Below are 23,152 nucleotides of genomic sequence, written 5' to 3'. Positions count from 1 at the left end.
TATAATAAGCTACTTGAACTTTCTAATCTCGTTTTGTTCATATATGAGTAAAATGTACCATCAGTGTGGGAATATTGATTTAATGTCACTGAATGATCTTGAGAGCTAAATGATATAATAGTGTTTTGATTCATTTCAAAGTACATTTACGTCACAATCTGAACACGAGTGTATCTTGAAAGTTTCAACAATATTTACTCTTAATACAGTGAATATGCCCTGTCATTTTCTATTCTATTCCTTTTCATTTTTAAAGATAGCCAGCCATGGCCAATAGTTTAAAAGCACTGATGTAGTAAGTCTCCATCATACACTTAAAACTTGTCTATCAACAATTTAAGTTTTGCTAGTGTCATGGAATGGAATGAGTACCTAGATTTTGACAACTGTCAGAGGCCCATAGACTATCTTGTAACCTCTATAGCATTAGCATTAGTTTGTAATATTTTCTTACAGTTTTCCAGCAGTGGGAAATAACATTGAAGAAGTATTCTTTCTCTGGATAAATTCAACTTAAAGGAGAATTAGATGTTTCACAGATACTTATGTGATTAGGTATTGTTATAGGCATGTGTTCGAGGTACTCGGGATGAAGCAAGCTTATTCTATGTTTGAGGCAGAATTCACAGGAGGTACTATTTAGCTATTAACATGAACTCTCTTACAGGTTGAAACTGAGTTTTCAACTCCAACATCAAGGAAAAAAACTCTGTATAACAAAGGTAATTTATTTGTATCTTTCTTTGGTAGCTCAGTTCTATTGTAAGATAGTCTCTTTATTCACATGGTACTAAAATTAGCTGCTTGCAGGTGGGCAGACCTATTCAGTTTCTCATTATTTTCAATTTCATTGAAATTACTTTTAGAAGTATATTAATCTTTTTTATTAAATTTCTCTTTACAGAATTAGGAGAACACTCTGGTATTGGAAAACTTTTCACCAATGCTATGGAGTCTTTAGATGAAGAAGAGAAAGATTATTATTTTTCAAACTCTGATTCTGCATAGTATAAATGAGAAAATATTTCCAGGATTTTTGTCAAGAAGCAGACAGTGTATTTATATCTTTTTTTGGAATACATATTATTTTCCTTATAATGTGCCTTCATATGAAATTGTGGATTCCTTCTCAAAGGTTTTAGGTGTTTGTATTCAGAGTAAAACATCCTTCTGTAGAATGCTGTTCATTGATATAGGTTACTAAAATATAAGGAAAATTGTTTTGCTTGTATACATACTTGTATATTTCTGTTTTTTGAACATTAAAATATCCTAGATAAGTCTCTCTTAAGCATCTGTTTAAGAAAATCATGTCCTAAACAGATTTTTTTAAAAAGCTTCCAAGAAAATGTTGCTACCCTTAAGGGGTAGGGGAGGGGAAATAAAAAGTAGACTGTATTGCTGGCTACAAATTCATGACAACTGTATTAGCATTTGTTACTACTTGATTTTTTCCTTAAAACTTATTGGCACAGCTATGAAACCTATGTAAATTTAGTACTTTTATTAGGTAGAATCAGAGAATAAATTTTGTCACATTAAGCCTTATTTACATATGCAGACATTCATAGTTTACATTTGGCCTTAGTATTAAAAAGACTGGATTAGACGTTCACGTAATTGATCTACCATTATAAGAGTCAAGTTAATATGCCATGTCATAATAAAACATTATTTTCCTCCTTTCAGACAGCTCCTTTGGAAATAAACTTTTTTTAGCTTATTCTGTCATTCTGTTTTAAAATTTGACAGAATATTTCTCCTCTGGTTACAGTATATATTCACTTACCCTTTCTCTCCAGTTAGATTGTTCAAATAAATTTTGCTTTTAGAACATTTGGATTTGTATTTTGCTGGATCATTGAAATTAAACAGATAGGCATTTTGTTATTGGTTCAGCTTGTTTCTTCAAAAAAATGCCAGAATTTTTAGTAAAACATAATTTTTTTTAAGAATTTAGTCAGTTTATAAAACTATAGGATTTATAGAAACATAAGATTTTACAAGAATATTACAGTTAGACTGAGATCATAATTGTTTCTGCCACAAAGACTTTTAGATGTCTTTGTGGATGGATGGAACAAATGAGGGATTATTTCAGAGTGAAATACTGTTGTAGAACTTAAGTTGCCAGTATTTGGTATAATACCATGCTGCTTATTAATGTTAATGGATAATGTTAACGTTAACTCCTTTTAAGGAGTTAGAAGGTAGTTATATTGAGAAACAAAGGGATAATTTTGATGCAGCACAGACTTAATACAAACCAAAGAGTGTGGCCCTCCCTCCCCCAAATTCTCTGTGTCCTATTGGAGCTGCTTCAATGTCCTTCCTAGTCAGTTTTATTGTATCCCACCTGCCAGGTACCTGGTTAGTCCCATCAGATCATAAGTTATGCTAGGAAGGGTTAAAGTAACCTCCAAAGGACACTTAAAAGTGCGCTTGAAGATTAATCATCAACAGGGCTGAAAGTTCAGTGCTACCAGTAAGAGTATGAAGGCTATTGCAGCTTAAATATGGATAAATCTCTGTACACAGCAAGCATAAGTAAGTGAAATCCTCTAGGCTATGTCCCTCATACCATGTTAACTTATATTTTGTCTGATGGGTGGACACAAAGAATTTGAGCACACTGTTGTCTGCATGGGAGATGCTGCAAGGTGGTCATCTGCCCAAGTCAATGTGAATTTGCTGAGGTAAGGCAGAGAACCACCAAATGTCTCCACCCACATGCACCGCTAACCCCATGTAAGAGGAACAAGAAGCAGCAAAACAACATACTGGAACAAGAAAGAAGCCCCTTTCTTCCTTCTACTGACAAAGCTTAAATCATGCTCACTGTAGGGAGAAATATTCAAAAAGTCCAGTCCATTGTAGCAAAGCAAGATACTAAAGGGTAAATTTGAGCCTGAGAGATAATCAATAGCTGCACATCAGCCAACAACTTCTAGAACTTTTTTTCTCTCTGGCTTTGACAGAATTATTGAATAGCAGAACTATGAAATCTGCTAGTCTCAGAAAAGAATTTATACTACCCCAAGGAAGCTATGTTTACAATTAGAATAACTTTTTAGTGAAAAATAATTTTATCTAGTTCCTGGGTTCTGGTTCTGGATTTCCCAGTAAACTTGAGTAAGTCACTTGTTTGTGGGCCTCACTTCAATCACCTGATAAGAAAAAAAGCAATTTGATTTAGATGAGCTCTGAAGCCCCTGCCAAGTCTAAGGCAAGGAGAGCTCTCCGCTGTGATGTTGGTTCACCTACCCTACAGTGTAGCAAGAAAAAATAAGACAAACAGAAGAAACCCTAAATGGGGGTGTCGGTGGGGGTGGGAATCCATAGTTAAAGGCTGCCATTAGCACTAGACTAACTAGAAAGAAGGGCCTCAGATGTTGCAGATATAAATGTGGAGATGTCTGTCTTAAAATATTAATAATATCACAGATACACTGTTACGGGCACAACGAAGTCCCTATTCAACAGCTCATCTATACTAAATTTCCCAAATCTAAGCCAATATCCCACTTCTTTGAATATGGTATTTCAACAACAAAAAAAAGTGTAAAGTGCAGTTCATAATAACAGGATCTGACTGTACTTGATTGAGACACTTTTGGTAAGATGAACATACTCAGTTAAATTTCCAACTCTACTAGTTACTAGAGCATTTATCTCACAATACAGCTACTGCCCAATACACACACACACACACACACACACACACACACACACACACACATATATATATATATACACACACTGCCCTTATCCAATATATAGGTAGATTCAGGACATTGAAAATATTCTAGATATTATGATTTATATATAGGAAAAATTACGACCACTAAGTTGGTGGCAGACACCTCAACCTATTAATGCTAACATGGCAACCACAGTACTATAATCTTTGGAAAAATTCTAAAATATGTCTCTATTACTTTTAAGTTTATTTATTTATTTTGAGAGAGAGAGAGCACGAGCAAGGGAGGAGCAGAGAGAAAGAATCCCAAGTAGGCTCCAATGTGGGGCTCGAACTCACAAACCGCGAGATCATGACCTGAGCCAAACCAAGAGTGGATCATCGACTGAGCCACCCAGGCGCCCGCTTTTACTTTCTTAATAGCTCCTTCAGTAAACTTTTTCAATAAAAAAATGAGTTTCATAAGCTAGTTAATGAAAATGATTACTGAACGTCAGGTTTTCTTTTAAAATAATTTATAATCTATATAAATAAAAATGTACACCACATAAAACAGATGTGGGAATATTATTTTACATATTTTAAACTGATTATCACAGACCACAGCAATGATTATTGAAATGCATTTAGTATTGTGAGAGTTCTTTCATAACCACACCTTGAGCAGTATCATTATGCATCAGATTGTAGTCTCCCTTGGTTAAGACCATTTGGTAACATTTGCATGTCAAATACATAGTGAAGATATCTATAGATCTCCTCAGCCTTCTGATGAGTTACTTGTGCACATGTGGAGATTTCTTGAGGTGAGCTGAAAAATAAATTAGAACTTTTTGACTTAACACATTATTCTTATTTGCTTAAAGAACACCAAACATAAGCCTTTAAGAAAATCATTTCTTCTAAGCATTTTACATCTAGTCAATATGTCCTTAGCATAGTTTAAATAAAACACACTTATTCCCTATATTCAAAGTCACTTATAACAATTTCAACATCTTACCTGGGCCTTTAATTTAAAATAATGCATTTTCTAAAATTTTCCTTTTCAAGCAATATAATAATCAAAAACTAGTAAAATCTGCACTGTGATATTTTTCTAGTTCTAGAACTAAACAGCCCAGAAATGTTAGAATGCAAGATCAAATATAAGCGCTGTCTAGCTCTCAGAGGACTCTAAGCTCCCCAAAGGCAGTGCCTATCTTTTCCCTCCATTAACGTCCTCAACTTCATGCAGTGACTGTAACACTGGGAAGCAAAAAGTCTTTACTGAATGAGATACTCTAATATGCACTATACATCTTTAGTTTTTTAAATAATATTAAAATTTCTATGAAGTATTTCTAAGAATCATTTTACAGTAACCGTTTAAAAATATTAACACTGACATACCTGTTAGTCATCTTTCTCACAGAAGAAAACCAGTGACACATATTTAATGCAGTTACATAACTTATATTGGGAATACTTAGATAAAACTGAAGTGCTTCACATTTATTTCTGTTCACCACTATTGGAACATGAATACCAACATTCTTTCTTTGTTCTACTAAAGACAGTTCCTTTAGCAAATCTGCAGTTTCTTCTTGGCAGGAACTGAAAAGAACTCGGATTCCGGCCCCAATTAAGGTAGTCAGCAAGTTGTCGTAGCTCTTTGTTCTCCTAAACATCTTGGATGTGTCTCCTAAATATTTCATATTTAGGAAAATGCAAATGTGAGTAACTTACATTAAGTAGAATCATTAATACTATATTTTATATTATTATAATCCCAAGATCTACAACCATTAAGCAAATTAGTGCCACATTATGCTAATGAGAAACCCTACTAGTAAAGATTTAAAGTGACTCTCAAATACCTGGGAGTTAAAATAAGAACTATCTTTATGAGTGTCTTCAGTTGGTATCAAATAGTAAGATGAGTAGGCAGAGGAGAGTTTATATTCCTAGATAATTCACTCATGAAGACCAAGACCATATTACTTATCTCTACAATTCCTCATAATGCTAGAACTGATAAATAACTCAAGTATTGGCTTGATACAAAATCTTACGTATTTATTCTAAGAATAACTCAAAACCCTGCATACCCACTTTAATGTCATCTTTAACTCTTGCCTCTTAATTTACTTCCTTAACTTTCCCATTCATTTCTTTCCATATTCTACCCTCTATCATTTTGGGGGCACTTTTCATTATGGAAAAACAAAACTTTTTACATAACTTTTCCCCCCCGTAACTTTTGCAATGTTACTTTTCTCTTTATTCCAAATTTATTTCCTTTATAAAGGATATGTTGGTGAAGAAGAAATTATAGAATTTTAGCACTAAGAGAACTCAAGAGATCACTGAATATAAAGCCCTCACTTGTCAAATAAAATAAAATAAAGAAAAAAACTTGGTTACTGAAAGTGTGACTTATCCAAGGCCACAGTTTACCAGTGACAGGATGGGGATAAAAAGGTACAATGCTCAATTACCAAACCAATGTTTTACATAAACTATGCTATCTTCTTTTACTATATCCTGTTATGACTGTTTAATTCTTGAACTCTTCCATAGTGGCATTTGCCTATATGATTTCACATAATCCTCATAACATCGAAAGATGAATAGGACAAGTATATTATTAATCCCTCAGAGGGAGTGATTTGTCAATGCAACATCACACAGCTGTAGGGACACCAAAACTCAGTGTCTTCTGATTCCATATTCCATGACCTTTACACCATCCTCAGGGCTCCGCCTACAATTAAATATGAGCCATAGAAATCCCCTAACTGAAGCTCCTATGCACCTATTTGAGCTACCAAATAAGAACTCAGTGTGTTCAACTGAACACCCCTTGTGCCTCAAATCTGCTCTTCTCTAATATTCATAATTTCAATAAAGAGCACCACTACCTAACTGCCCAGTGACCAAGAAACTGGTCAACACAAGAGTAATTCTTGGAATGCCTGGGTGGCCCAGTCAAGCGTCAGACTCTTGATTTCAACTCCGGTCATGATCTCATGGTTTGTGGGATTGAGGTCTGCTTCAGATTCCATGCTGGTAGCGTGGAACCTACTTGGGATTCTCTCCCTCTCTGCACCTTCCCCATTTGTGTGTGCATGTACACACTGGAGCTCTCACGCTGTCTCAAAATAAATAAACCTAAAAAAAAAAAAAAAGTAATTCTTGCCTCCTTTCACCAACTACTGCTAATCCTACCTCCTAAACCCGCTGAATCCTTGTCCCTTTTCCCACTGCTGCCTTAAAGGCGCTAATCCTTTCTGGGGCTCCTGAAAAAAGACATACTGGTTCACTTGCCTTCAGTTTCTCACCCTTCAACTCTCAAACTCATTTAAACACAATGAGTAAAAAAATACAGAAAGAAACCTATTTATGAAACAAAAACATAAACACAATGACTAATGAAAAGCATGGCTTTGTATAAATATGAAGTAACATTTATGAGTCAGGTATTTATATTTTAAGAGTTTTCCACATCCTGACAGTAGAAGAGTGAACTAAATAATAGCTGAGTTCCTTTACAGCCTTATAAACAAAAACATTTAAAAACACAAACCTGTTTTTTCTCTGTCCTTTTCCACAATCACACATATTCTTTCAAACATGCTCTGTAGGTACCGGATCTGGTCAATGAGTTTGTTCTTATTGATACTATTTAACATCTCAGACTGAGACCTCCTTTCTACCACCATGCGGTTACTCACAATGTAATCACAGCCATTTAGAGGACAGACCTCTACTTGAATGCCATGAACTGCTCTTAAGGAAGAAATTACTTCAGAACCAGAAGTGATTTCACAACTATCTACAAGAATACAAGTTCTTTGGCCTTCCTGTGGAAGTCTAAGAGAAGCATGTGTGCCAGCCAAATGTGGTCTTGAGTTGGAACAGTATGCCATTGACGTGCTAGAATCCTCCAGGGCCCTACCAACCTGCAAAGGTGGAAAATATTGGTATCAGGTTAAATATATATTAGTGCCAAAAACTTCTAACACCTGAAGTTGATTTTTTCTTAGTGATAATATTATTTCCTTTTTTTTAAACTCTTTTTTTCTTCCTTCAGTATGACCGAAGTGACTATATACATGAAGGACCAAGCTACCACTTCACACCTAGTAGAATGGCTAAAATTAAAAACAAAATAAAACAGTAAAATAAACGTCGTTAGAATGTGAAAAAAACTGGAACATACATATCTGGTAGGAATGTAAAATAGTGCAGCCGCTGTGGAAAACTGGCGAGTCCTCAAAAGTTAAAGAGAATTACTGTATGACCCAGAAATTCCATTCCTAGGTATATACCAAAAAGACCTCAAAACAGACTCACATACTCATTTGCTAGTGTTCATTAACTTTGGAAAATTCTCAGCCACTGACTGTTTAAATACACTTTCTATCCTTTCCTCACTTCTTAATTCCAATTACATGTATCTTAAACTATAGGATACAATCCTACAGTTCTTGGATGCTCCATTCTGTTTTTCACTCTTTGTGTTTCATATTGCGTCATTTCTACAGGCCTAGCTTTAAGTTTCTTGGTTCTTTCTGTGGCTGTATTAAGTCTATTGATGGGCTCATTAAAGATATTCTTCATCTGGGGCACCTGGGTGGCTCAGGTGGTTGAGTGTCCAACTCTTGCTTTCAGCTCAGGTCATGATCCCAGGGATCATGGTCTAGTCAAAGGTTGAGATGAGTTTGGGTTTACTGCTATGATTACCCTAGGTACAACCAGAGGCTTCAAACTCCCATAGTGTTATTTGGATTTAGGGTGGGACAAGGTTTGTCAGATGATTTTTCCAAATGTTCTCTCAGCTTTCGATCTTCTCTGTTTCCTTGTACTTTAGAGAGGTTCTTTCCTCATACTCTTGTCTTTCTCTCAGCAGTTGACTGCTTTTATGTTACTAAGTGCTTGCTAGCCTAGTTGGAGGGAATGCTAGGTGCATGGGGTGGCATGGTGGCAGGGCAGGAGGAGAGGGTAAGTTCTATTCTCCTACTTCAGCCTGAGCAGGACTTGTGTCTGTCAGTTCCCAAAACAGGACCTTTACAGTGATCCTGCCCTCCCTTCCCAGGGCTGGAGATAGCTAATGATCTAGGCCCAAGATGTTTTCATGCCTCTGTCTCAGGTACAGAACCTTTTTTAATTCTTGCCTTCCTCCATCTGTAAAGGGTCTTCTTCACCTAGGCCCTGAGGAATAGCTATAAGGTCTGCTGGTAATCCCCAGCAGCTTAAAGCTTTTTGTTCTATAGGGGAAATAGGGTAGAAGGAACCAGATGAGGTTTGTTGCCTTTTCCACAATAATTGCTGGTCACTTCCCCCAAGCCGTGGCATCAGCAAGGGAGGCTTTCTCTGATTCTCAGTCTTTCCTGTGAACACCCAATGAGTCTATGGAGAAGAGCCCTCAAATGGTTATTAACTCCCCTTTTGTCTGCAATTCCCAGGGGTTCTAAACTCTCATGCTAGTTCACTGCCTTTTGCAATTTATTAAAGGTTTAGCTCAATTCCTCTTACCAAATTATACAGAGCCCGGGGAATGTCCCAAATTAATAAGTCTCTCTTTGGAGACACTTGTCTTTCCTTAGAAATGAGACCAATTGGTTGTCCTACACCCTCAGCTCCATAATAGTTTCAGATAAAACCATGGTTCTGGAGACTATCCGGCTTTTTTTGTTGTTACTAGGATGGAAGAGCGCTCTTTCCAATTTTCTATATCCTAAGCTAAAGATAGAAATCCTAATCATTCAGAAAATAATCTTTAAAATAATTCAGTATTCAATTCCAAAAAGCAAAAAATAAATGTAGTAAAGGAAAAAAATGGTACTAAAGAACAAAACAAAAGTACTGGAACTACTTAGTTATTTTGAAGTAGAAAATGGCTTCCTAAACATGACACTGAAGTTCAGGAACCGTAAAGAAAAAATTGAGACTGAATAAAAAAGTTACCTTTTCCTATGGCACAAACCACCATAAATAAACAAAAAGGCAAATGACTGACATGGAATACTGTTTGCAATATACATGACAAAATAGATGTCAACTTTTTTTTATATATCTAACAGTTTTTTACAAGATAGTCTATTTTCTGTCTTCTCAAAACTACCTCAAATTCTTCCCCTCCTAATTTCAAGTGAGAAGAATCATACTACATGGAATCATAGGGTAACAGAAAAAAATTTAAAACACATTTCTGTAAAAATCTATGTGTCTTTTTTCACAGTCCCCAAAGTATTACTAGCCTGAATCCAGTTTTTAGTTAGAGCATGCCAAGGTAGAAATGTAGCTAGTGCTTAGTGGTTTTCAAAGTACTGTTCATAGACAGATCTTTCTCAACTTATAATAAGATTACCTCCCAATAAACCCATCATAAGTCAAAAAAAATCATAAGTAGAAAATTCATTTAAAGTAACCTACCAAACATCATAGCTTAGCAAAGCCTAGTCTGCCTTAATTATGCTCAGAACACTTATACTGGCCTGTAGCTGGGCAATCATCTGATATAAAGCCTATTTTATAAGAAAGTGTTGAATATCTCAGGTAATTTCCTGAATACTGTACTGAAAGTGAAAAACAGGATGGCTGTATGGGTACATAAAAGTTCTAAGTGTATCAGCTGTTTGCCCTTGTAACCATGTGACTGGGAACTGTGGCTGCCAACATGATGGGTATCATACGGCAAGTTGCTAGCTCAGGAGAAGATCAAAATTCAATATTTGAAGTATGGTTTCTACAGAATGCATATTGCTTTCACACCATCATAATGTCAAAAAATTGTAAGTTGAACCATCATGAATCTGGGACCATATTACCTACCTTGACCCTTGGGATTACTATCTTTATACTACAGTTGAGGATACTGAGGCTCAGAGAAATGAAGTAGCCTCTATTTCCCCAATCTATTACAAGACTTAACCTAGTCAACCTTATCCTAAGTATGTCTTGAAGAAATAACTTTGGGCAAAAAAGCCTGGGGACAATTTAAAACTGTAAACTTCTATTTAAGTGCCCCTGGGTCAACAATGAAGCATGTTGCTACAGCACAATGGCCTGAAACACCCGAATACTACAGAGAAATAGAAGGTTAGGTCTGGGTCTCACTCCAAGATGACAATCAAGGAAAGGAATCAGTTATATACAGGTAAGGGATTCCTGTTACTAAACCTTTAATTAACCCCTATTTAACTACTATAACTATAAACTCTTATTAAACTATAAGCCCCTAGAACTATAAACTCTTAAAAACTAAAAGTGGTTTTGGGGATGGATTATTTCAGCAATAATAAGACAAGAAGAAGCAGGAAACTGGAATACTTAGCCATTCTAAAAAGAGAAATTTAAACGAAGGAAATCAGGTAGTGTCCCTAACTCTTCTCCTCAATAAAGACAGTTACATATCTGAAGCCTTCAGTGGGGAAAAGAAAAGTTAATCTGTGGGGAATTAGTTCTGAGCATGTAATTTCTGTTAATTTTATGTTGTAGGAAGCCTATTTTCCTATCTCCTTTTCATAAAACTAGCAAGTTTCCTTACAGAATTTTACTAAGAAAACTGTGATCACACTTAAAAAATTAAAACCTAAAGGCGCACCTGAGTGGCTCAGTTGGTTAAGCCTCTGACTCTTCATGTCCGCTCAGATCATGATCTCACAGTTTGTGGGTTCAAGCCTCACATAGGGCACTACACTGACAGTGGGCACTATGCTGACCGTGTGAAGCCTCCTTGGGATTCTGTCTCCCTCTCTCTGCCCCTCCCCCACCCTCTTTCTCTCAAAAATAAATAAACATTAAAAAAATTAAAACCTACGCATCCTTATACAAATTATCAATATAATTTAGCATGCTATTTTCTTGTTTGAAGAATTTCACCACTTACTAATTTTTGTTTGACCTAGTTTAATACAAAACACAAAAGAAAGCAAAACAACAGGGGCTCCTGGCTGGCTCAGTCAGAAGAGCATGTGACTCTGGACCTTGGGGTTGTGAGTTCAAGACCCACATTGGATGCAGAGATTACTTTAAACAAATAAATAAATAAACTTAAAAAGGCAAAACGACAAAAAAAACGCTGTCGGTAAACATAAGGCTTTTTCTCTAATTTGATTCATACCTTCAAATGAATTGGAAATTTTCTACAGTCCTTCTGTGAATCAACAGTAGGGAACGGTGGTGAAGTAGGTTCAATTTTATTACAGCTCCAAGTTTTGAAGTCTGAGACATCAGAAACTGCATCCTTTAAAGTGAGAGGTATCTGTCCTCTCTGCTTTGGTGACTGATTAACAGTTGGATCAGAATGGTCCTTGGACTGCAATGAAGACCCAAAAGGCACTCTATTGACACAATGGTCCTGCTGTTTGCTCTTATTAACAGTGCTTGGGTTAACCACAAGACTGGATTCTCTTTTATCATTTACATTGTTTTCTTCCTCACTCGAGTCACCGGGTAAAATAATTCTGGATAATTTTTTTTTTGAACGTGCACAATTTTGTCTCATCTCCATTTGTTTTAGCTTTACTGCACGTCTGGTTCTATAGTTTTTGCTCCCACTTGCAAGGCAATCTTCAGTTATTATGTTAAAATCAACACACACTTCTTCTTCACTTGATTGACTTTTATAAGACTCATCTTCATCAACACAAAAACTGTCTTCTAAATAGGTTTCGTCTTGCTCAGGAATCTACAGTAAAAATACAAATTAGCATATTATAAATTTCTTTCATAAAATCAGTATGTATTTAACATTCTTTTAAGTACATGAAATCTTTATGATTATTTCATTAATTCAGTCACTTGTGCTCAACTACCATAATACTGAGTATATGCTTTATGGAAAAAAAAATGGGGAGACTGGGGTTATAAAAAGAATGATTTACTCTCTAGAAATGTACAGTCTCTTGTAGGTAGCCAGAAAAATAAACAATTTATAAACAATGTGATAAGGGCTACATAACAAACACAATGAAAGTACAGAGATACGAACATTACACCAAGCTGAATACTGGCAATTTATTAACAAAGAAGACTAATGTGAAAATGTTGTCCATAAATCAAAAATAATCTATAATTTTAGAAAATAACATCTTTATAAAAAATAATTTTCAAGACAAATAAAAGAATAAAAGAATAAGAATTAAAAATTTAACTCTTATGATTAAATTCCACTCACTTCTTTTAAATATTCTCCTAATTGGAAACCAATTCAACAGTATATTCTAATTAGCTCAAATTAAAGATAGGGTAATTTGATCAAATTAGGACTAAAAGGGATTCTGAGAATTCATTTAGTCCACCTTTCTGAGGCAGAGCAGAAATTATCCCAAATAGCTCTGACAGTCCAGTACTAGAAACAAAATGGAGACTTCATTAACAGGAACATATCTCAACATTACCATCGGGAAGTTCTCCACTGTATTTCTATAGTTCATACCTGTGAGAAAATATTTATGTTGTTATGCTTCTTACGGACCATTTTATACCGATTGTTCATCAGTGGACTACGCAAAGACTTCATGTAAATAGCTCTCATTTCAGAATCTGTATAAGATAGTAAGAATTTCAAGTAGCAGAATTATTTAAATGAAAACTAGTATTTAACTTTGACTTATTCCAAATTCACATAATTCAAACCTGCAGAATTATTTTATACAAAAGATATTTAATGTATATCGAAACAAGTTTAAAAACAATTATTAAAAACCGTAAAGTTAGTTTTGCCTTCAAAATCAGACCATCTGGTTGCATGATTGTGACAATTCATTTAAGCTCTCTGCCTTAGCTCTGAAAATGAGTATTAAGGTAGTGTCTTTTCATGAAAAATAAATGTGTATGAAAATCTGAGGACTGTACTTGACTTACAGAAAGTACTAAATAAAACATAAGACATGCAGGCAAAAAAGAAAACATATGCTTAAAGACATCAAAAGACACAGCTAGGAGGTAAGGTCGTTTCATAACTTGCTGTCAAGCAAAAACTGGGAAACACATGAGTTTCTATTTATGTGTACTTTCAGGGTTATAATCAGAGAGCAATTTTATTTTTGTTTCTCATTTTCCATTACCTTTTTTGGAGTGATTAAATTAATCAACTTAGGTTATTTTCAAGGCTAACACTAATTTAATGACCGCACTTCTTGGAACAAGATGTATAATTTTTTCTTTGAATAATATTCCCCTTCCCTCCATTCCATAGCATAGCTATCAACTACTAGGTATCCTCCTGATTACCTATCCACTCCTTACTCATGCTAAATCCCTATAAACTTAGTGAGACTTTACTTCTAGTTTCTTATTTAGAAGGACTCAGGATCTAGGAGCTTTCAGAGACTTTTTTTGTTTTATAGATTTTTTTTTTGGTAGAATGTATATAAAATAAAATGCATCCTCCTTCAGGATACAATTCTGTCTTGACAAATGCATCATATGACAAACAATAATCTATTTGCTGTCCCTGCTGTTTTTACCTTTTCCCAAATGTCATACAAATGAAAAAAAAAAAACAAAAAAAACTTTGAAATCCTACATATTTAAAAAAAATTTTTTTTAATGTTTATTTTTAGAGAGAGTGAGACACAGAGCATGAACAGGAAAGGGGCAGAGAGAGGAGACACAGAATCAGAAGCAGGCTCCAGGCTCCAAGCTGTCAGCACAGAGCCCAATGCGAGGCTCAAACTCACAAACCATATGATCATGACCTGAGCCGAACTCGAACACTTAACCAACTGAGCCACCCAGGCATCCCTGAAATCCTACGTATTTTAAATGCACTATGTCTAAATGGAGTTTCAGGGATGTCTGGCTGGCTCAGTCAGAAGAGCATTTAACTCTTGATCTAGGGGTCGTGAGTTCAAGCCCCATACTCAGTGTAGAGATTAAAAAAATAACTTTTGAAAAATTAAAAAAATTAAAATGGAGTTTCAGATCTCCTTACTCCCTATCCTCAGGGCTCCACCTGTAGCCTAATATAAGACAGCAACAACTATGTCCTTCCTGTTGCCCAAACACACTGACTCCTTTTTTTCTCTCAAATCCATCAGGAAAACCTGGCAGCTCTAAGTATCCACAATCCAATCTTTCTGACCCTGGCACTGCTACCACATTGGTAAAACACTGTAGCATTCCTTAGATTACTGCAATGAACTTGTAATTGGTCTCTTCTCCCACCTTTGCTCCCCTGAAGACCATTCTCAACAGTGAAGCTAGAGTGATACTACTAAAATAAGTCAGACCATGAGTTGGACATTGCTTGTTGCCTTTGCATCAATATTCCCCACCAGATTAATACTGCACATCTTCAAAAGCCGCTCTGTTAATGAACATTAAGGGCATAATACTAAGAAACCTTATTCTGCAAGTCATATCAGTATCAAGGGCATAGTACTGAGAACTTAAGTCTCTAAAACCTTTTTTTTTTTAATTTTTTTTTTTTCTTTTTTTTAGTTTTTGAGAGAGAGCGTGAGCAGGGGAGGGGCAGAGACAGAAGGAGACACAGAACCTGAAGCATGCTCCAGGCTCTGAGCTGTCAGCACAGAGCCCAATATGGGTCTCAAACCTGAGAGTACAAGATCATGACCTGAGCTAAAGTTGGACGCTTAACCAACTGAGCCACCCAGGTGCCCCTAAAACCTTTTTTTCTCTCAAGTAGAGCTTGGAAAAATTTGCTGTCTTACAACATATCAGAGAGTACAGGAGCAAAATAAATGGCAAGATCTGTGAAAGATTAGAACACTGAAAATCTCACCAGAATCTTTCCTATTTCTATTACAGCCAATCCGACTCATCTGTAATTAATATATTATATATAAGATCTGCTCAAGCATTGCTTGGAGAGACTGTTTTCCAAAAGCAGATCTCTCTTACTTGGCAAATTTAATAAATTCGGGTTTGTATCTCACCTGTTTTTAACATTCAACATTGCTCAAGTCCTCATCTCCTTCTAATCTTTGATCAAATATCATCTTCTCAATGAAGCCTACCCCTAATTACCTTAAAGTTACACCATGTCCATTGTTAATACTGCTAGCTCCTCTCACTCCAAATCCTCATCTTACTCTTTTTTTCATTTTTATGTAAACTGTTGTGTATACTGTTTATCTCTTTCCATTCACATGGAAGCTTCATAAGGGCAAGGATTTTTGTCCACTGATACAGCTTTTTCAAGAACTTTACACAGTACCAGCACACAGTAGTCACTAACTACTTGTAAAATGAACATATGACACTGAGCCAACCAGGTCATTCTGGTAAGATCTGATCAAATTAGCAGAAGCCTATAAGCAACCAAGTCTAAAATAAAGCAAACATTACAGAATTTGAATGAAAGTGACCAAATATTTCAGACATACCAAATTTTCTTCCTTTATAACTCAAAGATCTTTAAAAACTAAAATATTTAAACATAATCACGTTAAAAGCACTGAAAACTAGAAGAAAAAGAAGCATCATTATATCATTTACCATTTATATCCTGTGAAAGTTGAGTTGCATCATTTAAGAAGTCAAGTAATGAGGAATCTTGTTCATTTTCTGACTGATCATTTTCATCTGATGAAACATACTCTGCCTCTCCTTGGGAAAGTTCTGCTTCGTCATCTAAAAACTTTCTAGCTGCAAGCTGTGACAAATTAGAAAACAAGGAAACACACTTAAGAAAATAATTTACTTTCTTACATAACTGGAAATAGTTTTGTAAAATGGATTTCTTGCCAATGCTTTAAAGAAAAAGAAAACTTCAAGAAGAAATGCCAAAGCAGCACACCTATTTAAATTTTCCTCTGCAAACTCTACTGTAAGTAAAATACAGTACAACTCAGCATGTCAGCTTGCTGGATGTTTCTTAATAAGCAGAGAGTTTCCCAAGTCTTCTGGCTAATTTTTGCCAGGAAAAATACTGTACCACAAAGAGGCTGATTACGAAAAGAAAAGGTGTAGGGGTGCCTGGGTGGCTCAGTCGGTTAAGCGTCTGACTTTGGCTCAGGTCGTGATCTCGTGGTTCATGAATTCGAGTCCCGCATCAGGGTCTGTGCTGACCGCTCAGAGCCTGGAACCTGCTTCAGATTCTGTTTCTCCCTCTCTCTGCCCCTCCCCTGCCCTCACCTTTGCCCTCTCTCCTCTCCCTCTCATAAACATAAAAGGAAAAAAAAAAAAGGTGCTGAGGATTCTTTTCCAAGGATTTGAGTATCGCATAGACATAAGAAAAATGATGTACTGACTGTAAAAACAAATAATCTAAAACTCAGATTTCTGTCTCTGTATTTTTTCAGTTGGAATCTTAAATTTTCACTAAAGTTTCTTCATTCAGTCATTCAAAATAACAAAGCACTGAAAGATAATTTCAAAACATAAAAAGAAACTAAACTATCACACCTTGAGATTTTAATTCCAGTAAAACAAGTAAAATTAGGGTGAAAATATTTTTAATTTTTGGATTTTTTCCTATAAAGACATTTTAACAAGAAATCTACTAATGTAAAACCTAATTTTTATTATTAATACATATGATATATGGGTGTATATATATATATAAATACATATATATATATATATATATATATATATATGAAAATGAAAAAAGTTTACCTTAAGGTGACTCTGTTTCTTTTGGACTTTGATGCCTCTGTTTGCATTCCTGTTATGACCCCTGAAGTCTTCTAACTGTGGATGTTGTTTGTGAAAATTGTCACTCTCATCACTAGATGAAAATTCTAACTGTAATAATTCAATAAATGTCTTGCATAAGAAAATATAATTGAATTGTATTTTAATGTATTTCTCACAGATTTTTGCTTTTATTTTCTTTTTCTTTTTAAACAGTTGACCTAACATTTTTTGTTAGAAAAATAAAATACTCTCACAACTCAAAGCCATGTTAAAAATACATAATACTTAAGAATTTAAAAGTTAAGTGATGCTAAGTACTAAAACACAAAATTAGGTACTACTATAGTCTTCATTCAATTTAGTATACATCAAATGCATATGATGAATACTTATAGTTTTCATTTATCTCCTCTAAAAGATCCTAAAGGGCTGTACAAAAATTAATGAAGACTATAAATATAACTCTCAGAATCAGTCATCAACGTACAGCCCTTTCCAACCAAGAAATGACTAAAACCATGACAAATTTTGACAATGAGGCCTATCACTCTATCTCTTCAGAACAACATAAAACCAATCAAAAGAATCAAAAGTTTACCAAAATAATTTCAAATAACAGGAATAACTTTACTTTAAAATGGATTGATCACCAGCATTGTCAATATTTTAATTCATTTATGATGAGGCAGTCAGACATTCTAGTTAAGGTAGGAAGCTAAAGCAATTTTTCTAGTGAAGTGTTATAGGAGTATATACAAAATAAACATGAGCTGATAACATTTTTAATAATTTTGCAGTTTCTCCTAAATTGCACTAGAGAATTAAAATACACAATATTACCTAATCTCAGCTTTTAGTTATCAAATAGCTATAAACTGATAACAAATGAACATCATTAGCCTTCAGACCTGCCCTCTACCTAAACTGCAGATTCAGTCCTGCCAGACAATGCCTGCCAGACACTGTCACATCACTATTCCACAAAATCCTCAAACTCAAACATGCTCAACACTGAATTTGTCATCTTTTTGCCTTCTCTCAATTTGTGAAATATATTCCAAACAGCCCTAGCCAAAAACCAGAGACTCATCTTGAACTCCTTCCTTTCCTTCTTTCAAACCCATTCAGTAAGCAAATGAAAGAATAAGGCCTTCCAAAACTGACCCAAATTTTTCCGCAATTTTACTTCCTGGCACTCTTTGTCTTTACAATCCAGTAATAAAGAGATGCTATTTCCCTGCTTTGCGTCATTCATTAAGCTGCTAGCTTTCTTGGCAAGCCTTCCCACTGGCTTACTACCATATATGCTCTAAGGTATTTATATCTTCAAGAAACATTCCAGAACTCCTAAGGACTAAGCTAAAGGCTTATAATTTTTCATCACTTATTAAAGAATTATATTGAAATTATCTGTTTACTTATCTGTCTCTCCTGTTAAGACTGTAGGTGACTTTAGACAATTCTGGATATCATACTTATAGTAGTATCCTGAGCATCTTACACAGTAGATAGAGAGCAGATATTTAGTGAACTGAAGTGTACTAACTAAAGTAAGAACAGTTTTTAAAGAAGTATAAATTTGAAACAGAAATTCCAATCACATAGGAATTACTATTCTTGTGTTAACCATATACCTATTAGATCAAATACAACTACATTCACCTACACAAATATTTTTCTTGTAATATTTACTCTAAAATAATTTGAACTACTATACATTATCTATTATCTACTTACTCTGTTTAGAGGAACTCTGCGCTTTTTCACAGCATGAAGTGGGGAAGCAACTTCCCCATTTTTCTCATCCTGGATAAAGTAGATAAATAGATAAAAAGTTAAAAAAAGACTTAGGTGGGGGCGGGGGAGATAGGAAGGAGGAAGCCTTTATATAATCACATTGTTGTCATTACTGACTCACCTGAGGGGATTCTAAAACATTTCCTTTTGTTTTTTTACTTTTTCTTCGGAAAATCTCATCATCTTCACTTTCACTGCTTGTTAATTGTTCATCTATAATTTATTAAAAAATGAATCTGGTCAATAGATTTAAGTTCATCCACAACTATCTATTTTATTGATTGGGTACATTATTTAATGTTAGTTGGGTTTTTTTTTAATGTTTATTTTGAGAGACAGCATGCAAGCAGGGGAGGGACAGAGAGAGAGGGACAGAGAATCCCAAGTAGGTTCCATGCAATGCAGCAAAGACCCTGATGTGGGGTTTGATCTCATGAACTATGAGATCATGACCTAAGCTGAAATCAAGAGTCAGACACTTAATTGACTGAGCCAGCCAGGTGCCCCTGATGGGTGCATTATTTAAAAACAGTTTTTCAGAAGTTTGGCCAAAAAATCAGCATGAGACAGAAAAATAAAACAGAGCCACTGAGGAAATTAAGAGGATAACTTTTGCTAATAACCACATATTTAACTAAAATAACATTTGCATAAATACATTTATATTGCCCATAGTTGGTAGTTAAATATAATGCTAGAAAAAGTTTTAATGAAAATCTGACATAAAGATAGGAAAAATGATCTCACCCATTAAGAGACTTAATATTAAAGTGTTAAAAGCAAATACTGGAGGCTCAAATGTAACATAAACTTGGTAAAAATATAAATGTCAGAGTATATCCAAAACTATGCAAAAGAGTTAATTTTTAAAAATTAAACATATTTCCAGACCTTAAATAAGTTTTCATCTTAAATGAAACATTCATAAATCATGTCCTTGACGCCAATGGGAATAACATAATCAAAGATTTACATCTCAATAGATGCAGAAAAAACATTTGACAAAATACAGCATCGTTTCTTGATAAAAACCCTTAAGAAAGCCAGAATAGAAGGAACATACCTCAAGATCATAAAGGCCATATACCAAAGAAAAACCCACAGCTAATATCATCCTCAATGGAGAAAAGCTGAGAGCTTTCCCCCTAAGATAAGGAACATGACAAGGGTGTCCACTCTCACCTCTGTTATTCAGCACAGTGTTGGAAATCCTAGCCTCAGGAATCAGACAACACAAAGAAATAAAAGGCATCCAAACTGGCAAGGAGGAAGTCAAACTTTCACTCTTCACAGATGACATGATACTGGAAAACCCCAAAGACTACACCAAAAAACTACTAGAACTGATCCATGAATTCAGCAAAGTCACAGGATATAAAATCAATGTACAGAAATTGGGTGCATTTCTAAACACTAATAATAAAGCAGCAGAGAGAGAAATCAAGGAATCAATCCCATTTACAGATGCACCAATAAACATAAAATACCTAGGAATAAACCTAACCAAAGAGGTGAAAAATCTATACTGAAAACTATCAGAAAACTTATGAAAGAAATTCAAGAAGACATAAAAAAAAAATGGAAAAACAATCCACGTTCATAGATTGGAATAACAAATATTGTTAAAATGTCAATACTACCCAAAGCAATCTACACATTCAATGCAATCATCTGTCTAAAGAACACCAGCATTCTCCACAGAGCTAGAACAAACAATCCCGAAATTTGTATGGAACCAGAAAAGACCCCAAATGCCCAAAGCAATCCTGAAAAAGAAAATCAAAGCTGGAACCATCACAATTCTGGATTTCAAGCTGTATTACAAAACTGTAATCATCAAGCCAGTATGGTACTGGCACAAAAACACTCAGATCAATGGAACAGAATAGAGAACCCAGAAATGGACTCAAAAGCGTATAGCCATATAATCTTTGTCAAAGTAGGAAAGAATATTCAATGGAAAAAAGTTTCTTCAGCAAATGGCTGTTGGGAAAACTGGACAGTGATACGGAGCAGAATGAACCTGGAGCACTTTCTTACACCATACACAAAAATAAACTAAAAATGGATGAAAGACCTAAACATAAGACAGGAAGCCATCAAAATCCTAGAGAAAGCAGGCAAAAACCTCTTTGACCTCGGCCACAGCAGCTTCTTCCTTGACATGTCTCTGGAGGCAAGGGAAATAAAAGCAAAAATGAACTATTGGGACTTCATTAAGATAAAAATCTTCTGCAAAGAGAAAGAAACAATCAGCAAAACTAAAAGGCAACCAACAGAATGGGAGAAGATATTTGCAAATGACATATCAAATAAAGGGTTAGTATCCAAAATCTATTAAGAACTTACCAAACTCAACACCCAAAAGACAAATAATCCAGTGAAGAAATGGGCAAAAGACATGAATAGACACTTTTCCAAAGAAGACATCCAGATGGCTAACAGACACACGAAAAGATGCTCAACATCATTCATTACCATGGAAATACAAATCAAAACCATAAGGAGATACCACCTCACGCTTATCAGAATGGCTAAAATTAACAACTCAGACAGCAACAGATGTTGGCGAGGATGAGGAGAAATAAGAACCCTTTTGGGGGCGCCTGGGTGGCGCAGTCGGTTAAGCGTCCGACTTCAGCCAGGTCACGATCTCGCGGTCCGTGAGTTCGAGCCCCACGTCAGGCTCTGGGCTGATGGCTCAGAGCCTGGAGCCTGTTTCCGATTCTGTGTCTCCCTCTCTCTCTGCCCCTCCCCTGTTCATGCTCTGTCTCTCTCTGTCCCAAAAATAAATAAACGTTGAAAAAAAAAAAATTAAAAAAAAAAAAAAAAAGAACCCTTTTGCATTGCTGGTGGGAATGCAAAATGGTGCAGTCACTCTGGAAAATAGTATGGAGGTTCCTCAAAAAATTAAAACTAAAACTACCCTAAGACTCAGCAATTACATTACTAGGTATTTATCCAAAGGATACAGCAGTGTTGATTTGAAGGGGCACATGCACCCCAAAGTTTACAGCAGCACAATGGACAATAGCCAAAGTCTGGCAAGAGCCCAAATGTCCATTGACTGATGAATGGATAATGATGTGGTGTGTGTACATGTATGTATGTATATATGTAATATATACATATATACACAATGGAATATTATTCAGTGATCAGAAAGAATGAAATCTTTCATTTACAACAATGTGGATGGAATGAGAGTGTATTATGTTAAGCAAAGTAAGTCAGTGAGAAAAAGACAAATATATGATTTCACTCATGTGAAATTTAAGAAACAAAACAGATGAACATAGGGAAGGGAAGCAAAAATAAGAAAAAAACAGAGAGGGAGACAAACCATAGGAGACTCTTAAATACACAGAACAAACTAAAGGTTGCTGGTGGGGTGTTGGGTGGGGGGGGGGATGGGCTAAATGGACGATAGGCATTAAGGAGGACACTTGCTGGGATGAGCACCCAGTGTTATATATAAGTGGATGAATCACTAAATTCTCCTGAAATCATAATAATGATTTGTATGAAAAAAATAAGGAAAGAAAGAAAGAAGAAAGAAAGAAGAAGGAAGGAAGGAAGGAAGGAAGGAAGGAAGGAAGGAAGGAAGGAAGGAAGGAAGGAAGGAAGGAAGAAAGAGAAAGAAAGAAAGAAAGAAAGAAAGAAAGAAAGAAAGAAAGAAAGAAAGAAAGAAAGAAAGAAAGAAAGAAAGAAAGAAAGAAAGAAAGAAAGAAAGAAAGAAAATAAACATGCAAAGTAAAAAAAATTTCAGAGCAAACTCATTTTACCCTACAGCCTGCTACAATAATCTATACATAAGCTAGAATTGAGTTCTATCACAGTACTTAAATACTACTAAGTCATTTTAGTACCAAACATCTATCACTATATTTTCTAGTGTTCTACAAGTGTTTAGAATTAGATCACAGAAAGCCAGAGATTTCTCTGGAACTTCTGTGGTCTTATCTCAGTCCTCCAAATACAGTCTTGTTTCTCAACTTTTTTCACCTATTTTGCTATATGAATCATCTACTTTATACTGTTCCCTCCAAATCTTACACT

The 23,152-nt window shown here is 35.3% G+C and overlaps 2 protein-coding genes across 11 annotated transcripts in view; one reads left to right on the top strand and one right to left on the bottom strand.

Moving 5' to 3' along the window:
- Positions 1–1,838, top strand: part of MIS18BP1 (MIS18 binding protein 1) — a 58,795-nt gene extending 56,957 nt beyond the window's left edge. For 6 of the 7 annotated variants that reach the window (XM_019832978.3, XM_019832976.3, XM_006932849.5 and 3 more), the window contains 2 exons: positions 668–722; positions 905–1,838. In XM_019832978.3, coding sequence (XP_019688537.1) covers positions 668–722; positions 905–1,008 — 159 coding nt within the window. In that variant the 3' untranslated portion in view covers positions 1,009–1,838. The remainder of the gene's footprint in view (positions 1–667; positions 723–904) is intronic. The other variant, XM_045059877.1, reaches the window with a different exon arrangement.
- Positions 1–23,152, bottom strand: part of FANCM (FA complementation group M) — a 67,530-nt gene that overhangs the window by 757 nt on the left and 43,621 nt on the right. The window contains exons 15-23 of one of the 4 annotated variants that reach the window (XM_045059872.1): positions 19,215–19,306; positions 19,034–19,102; positions 17,276–17,404; positions 16,154–16,310; positions 13,128–13,234; positions 11,811–12,377; positions 7,269–7,644; positions 5,093–5,384; positions 4,359–4,511 (exon numbers count right to left, since the gene is read on the bottom strand). In XM_045059872.1, coding sequence (XP_044915807.1) covers positions 4,373–4,511; positions 5,093–5,384; positions 7,269–7,644; positions 11,811–12,377; positions 13,128–13,234; positions 16,154–16,310; positions 17,276–17,404; positions 19,034–19,102; positions 19,215–19,306 — 1,928 coding nt within the window. In that variant the 3' untranslated portion in view covers positions 4,359–4,372. Of the gene's footprint in view, positions 1–4,193; positions 4,512–5,092; positions 5,385–7,268; positions 7,645–11,810; positions 12,378–13,127; positions 13,235–16,153; positions 16,311–17,275; positions 17,405–19,033; positions 19,103–19,214; positions 19,307–23,152 lie in introns of those variants that run through there. The other 3 variants (XM_045059873.1, XM_045059871.1, XM_045059874.1) reach the window with 3 other exon arrangements.

This window comes from Felis catus, chromosome B3 (assembly GCF_018350175.1).
Source record: "Felis catus isolate Fca126 chromosome B3, F.catus_Fca126_mat1.0, whole genome shotgun sequence".
NCBI lineage: Eukaryota > Metazoa > Chordata > Mammalia > Carnivora > Felidae > Felis > Felis catus.
The sequence above is the reverse complement of the archived record's forward strand: the minus strand, read 5'-3'. Positions and strand labels throughout refer to the sequence as shown.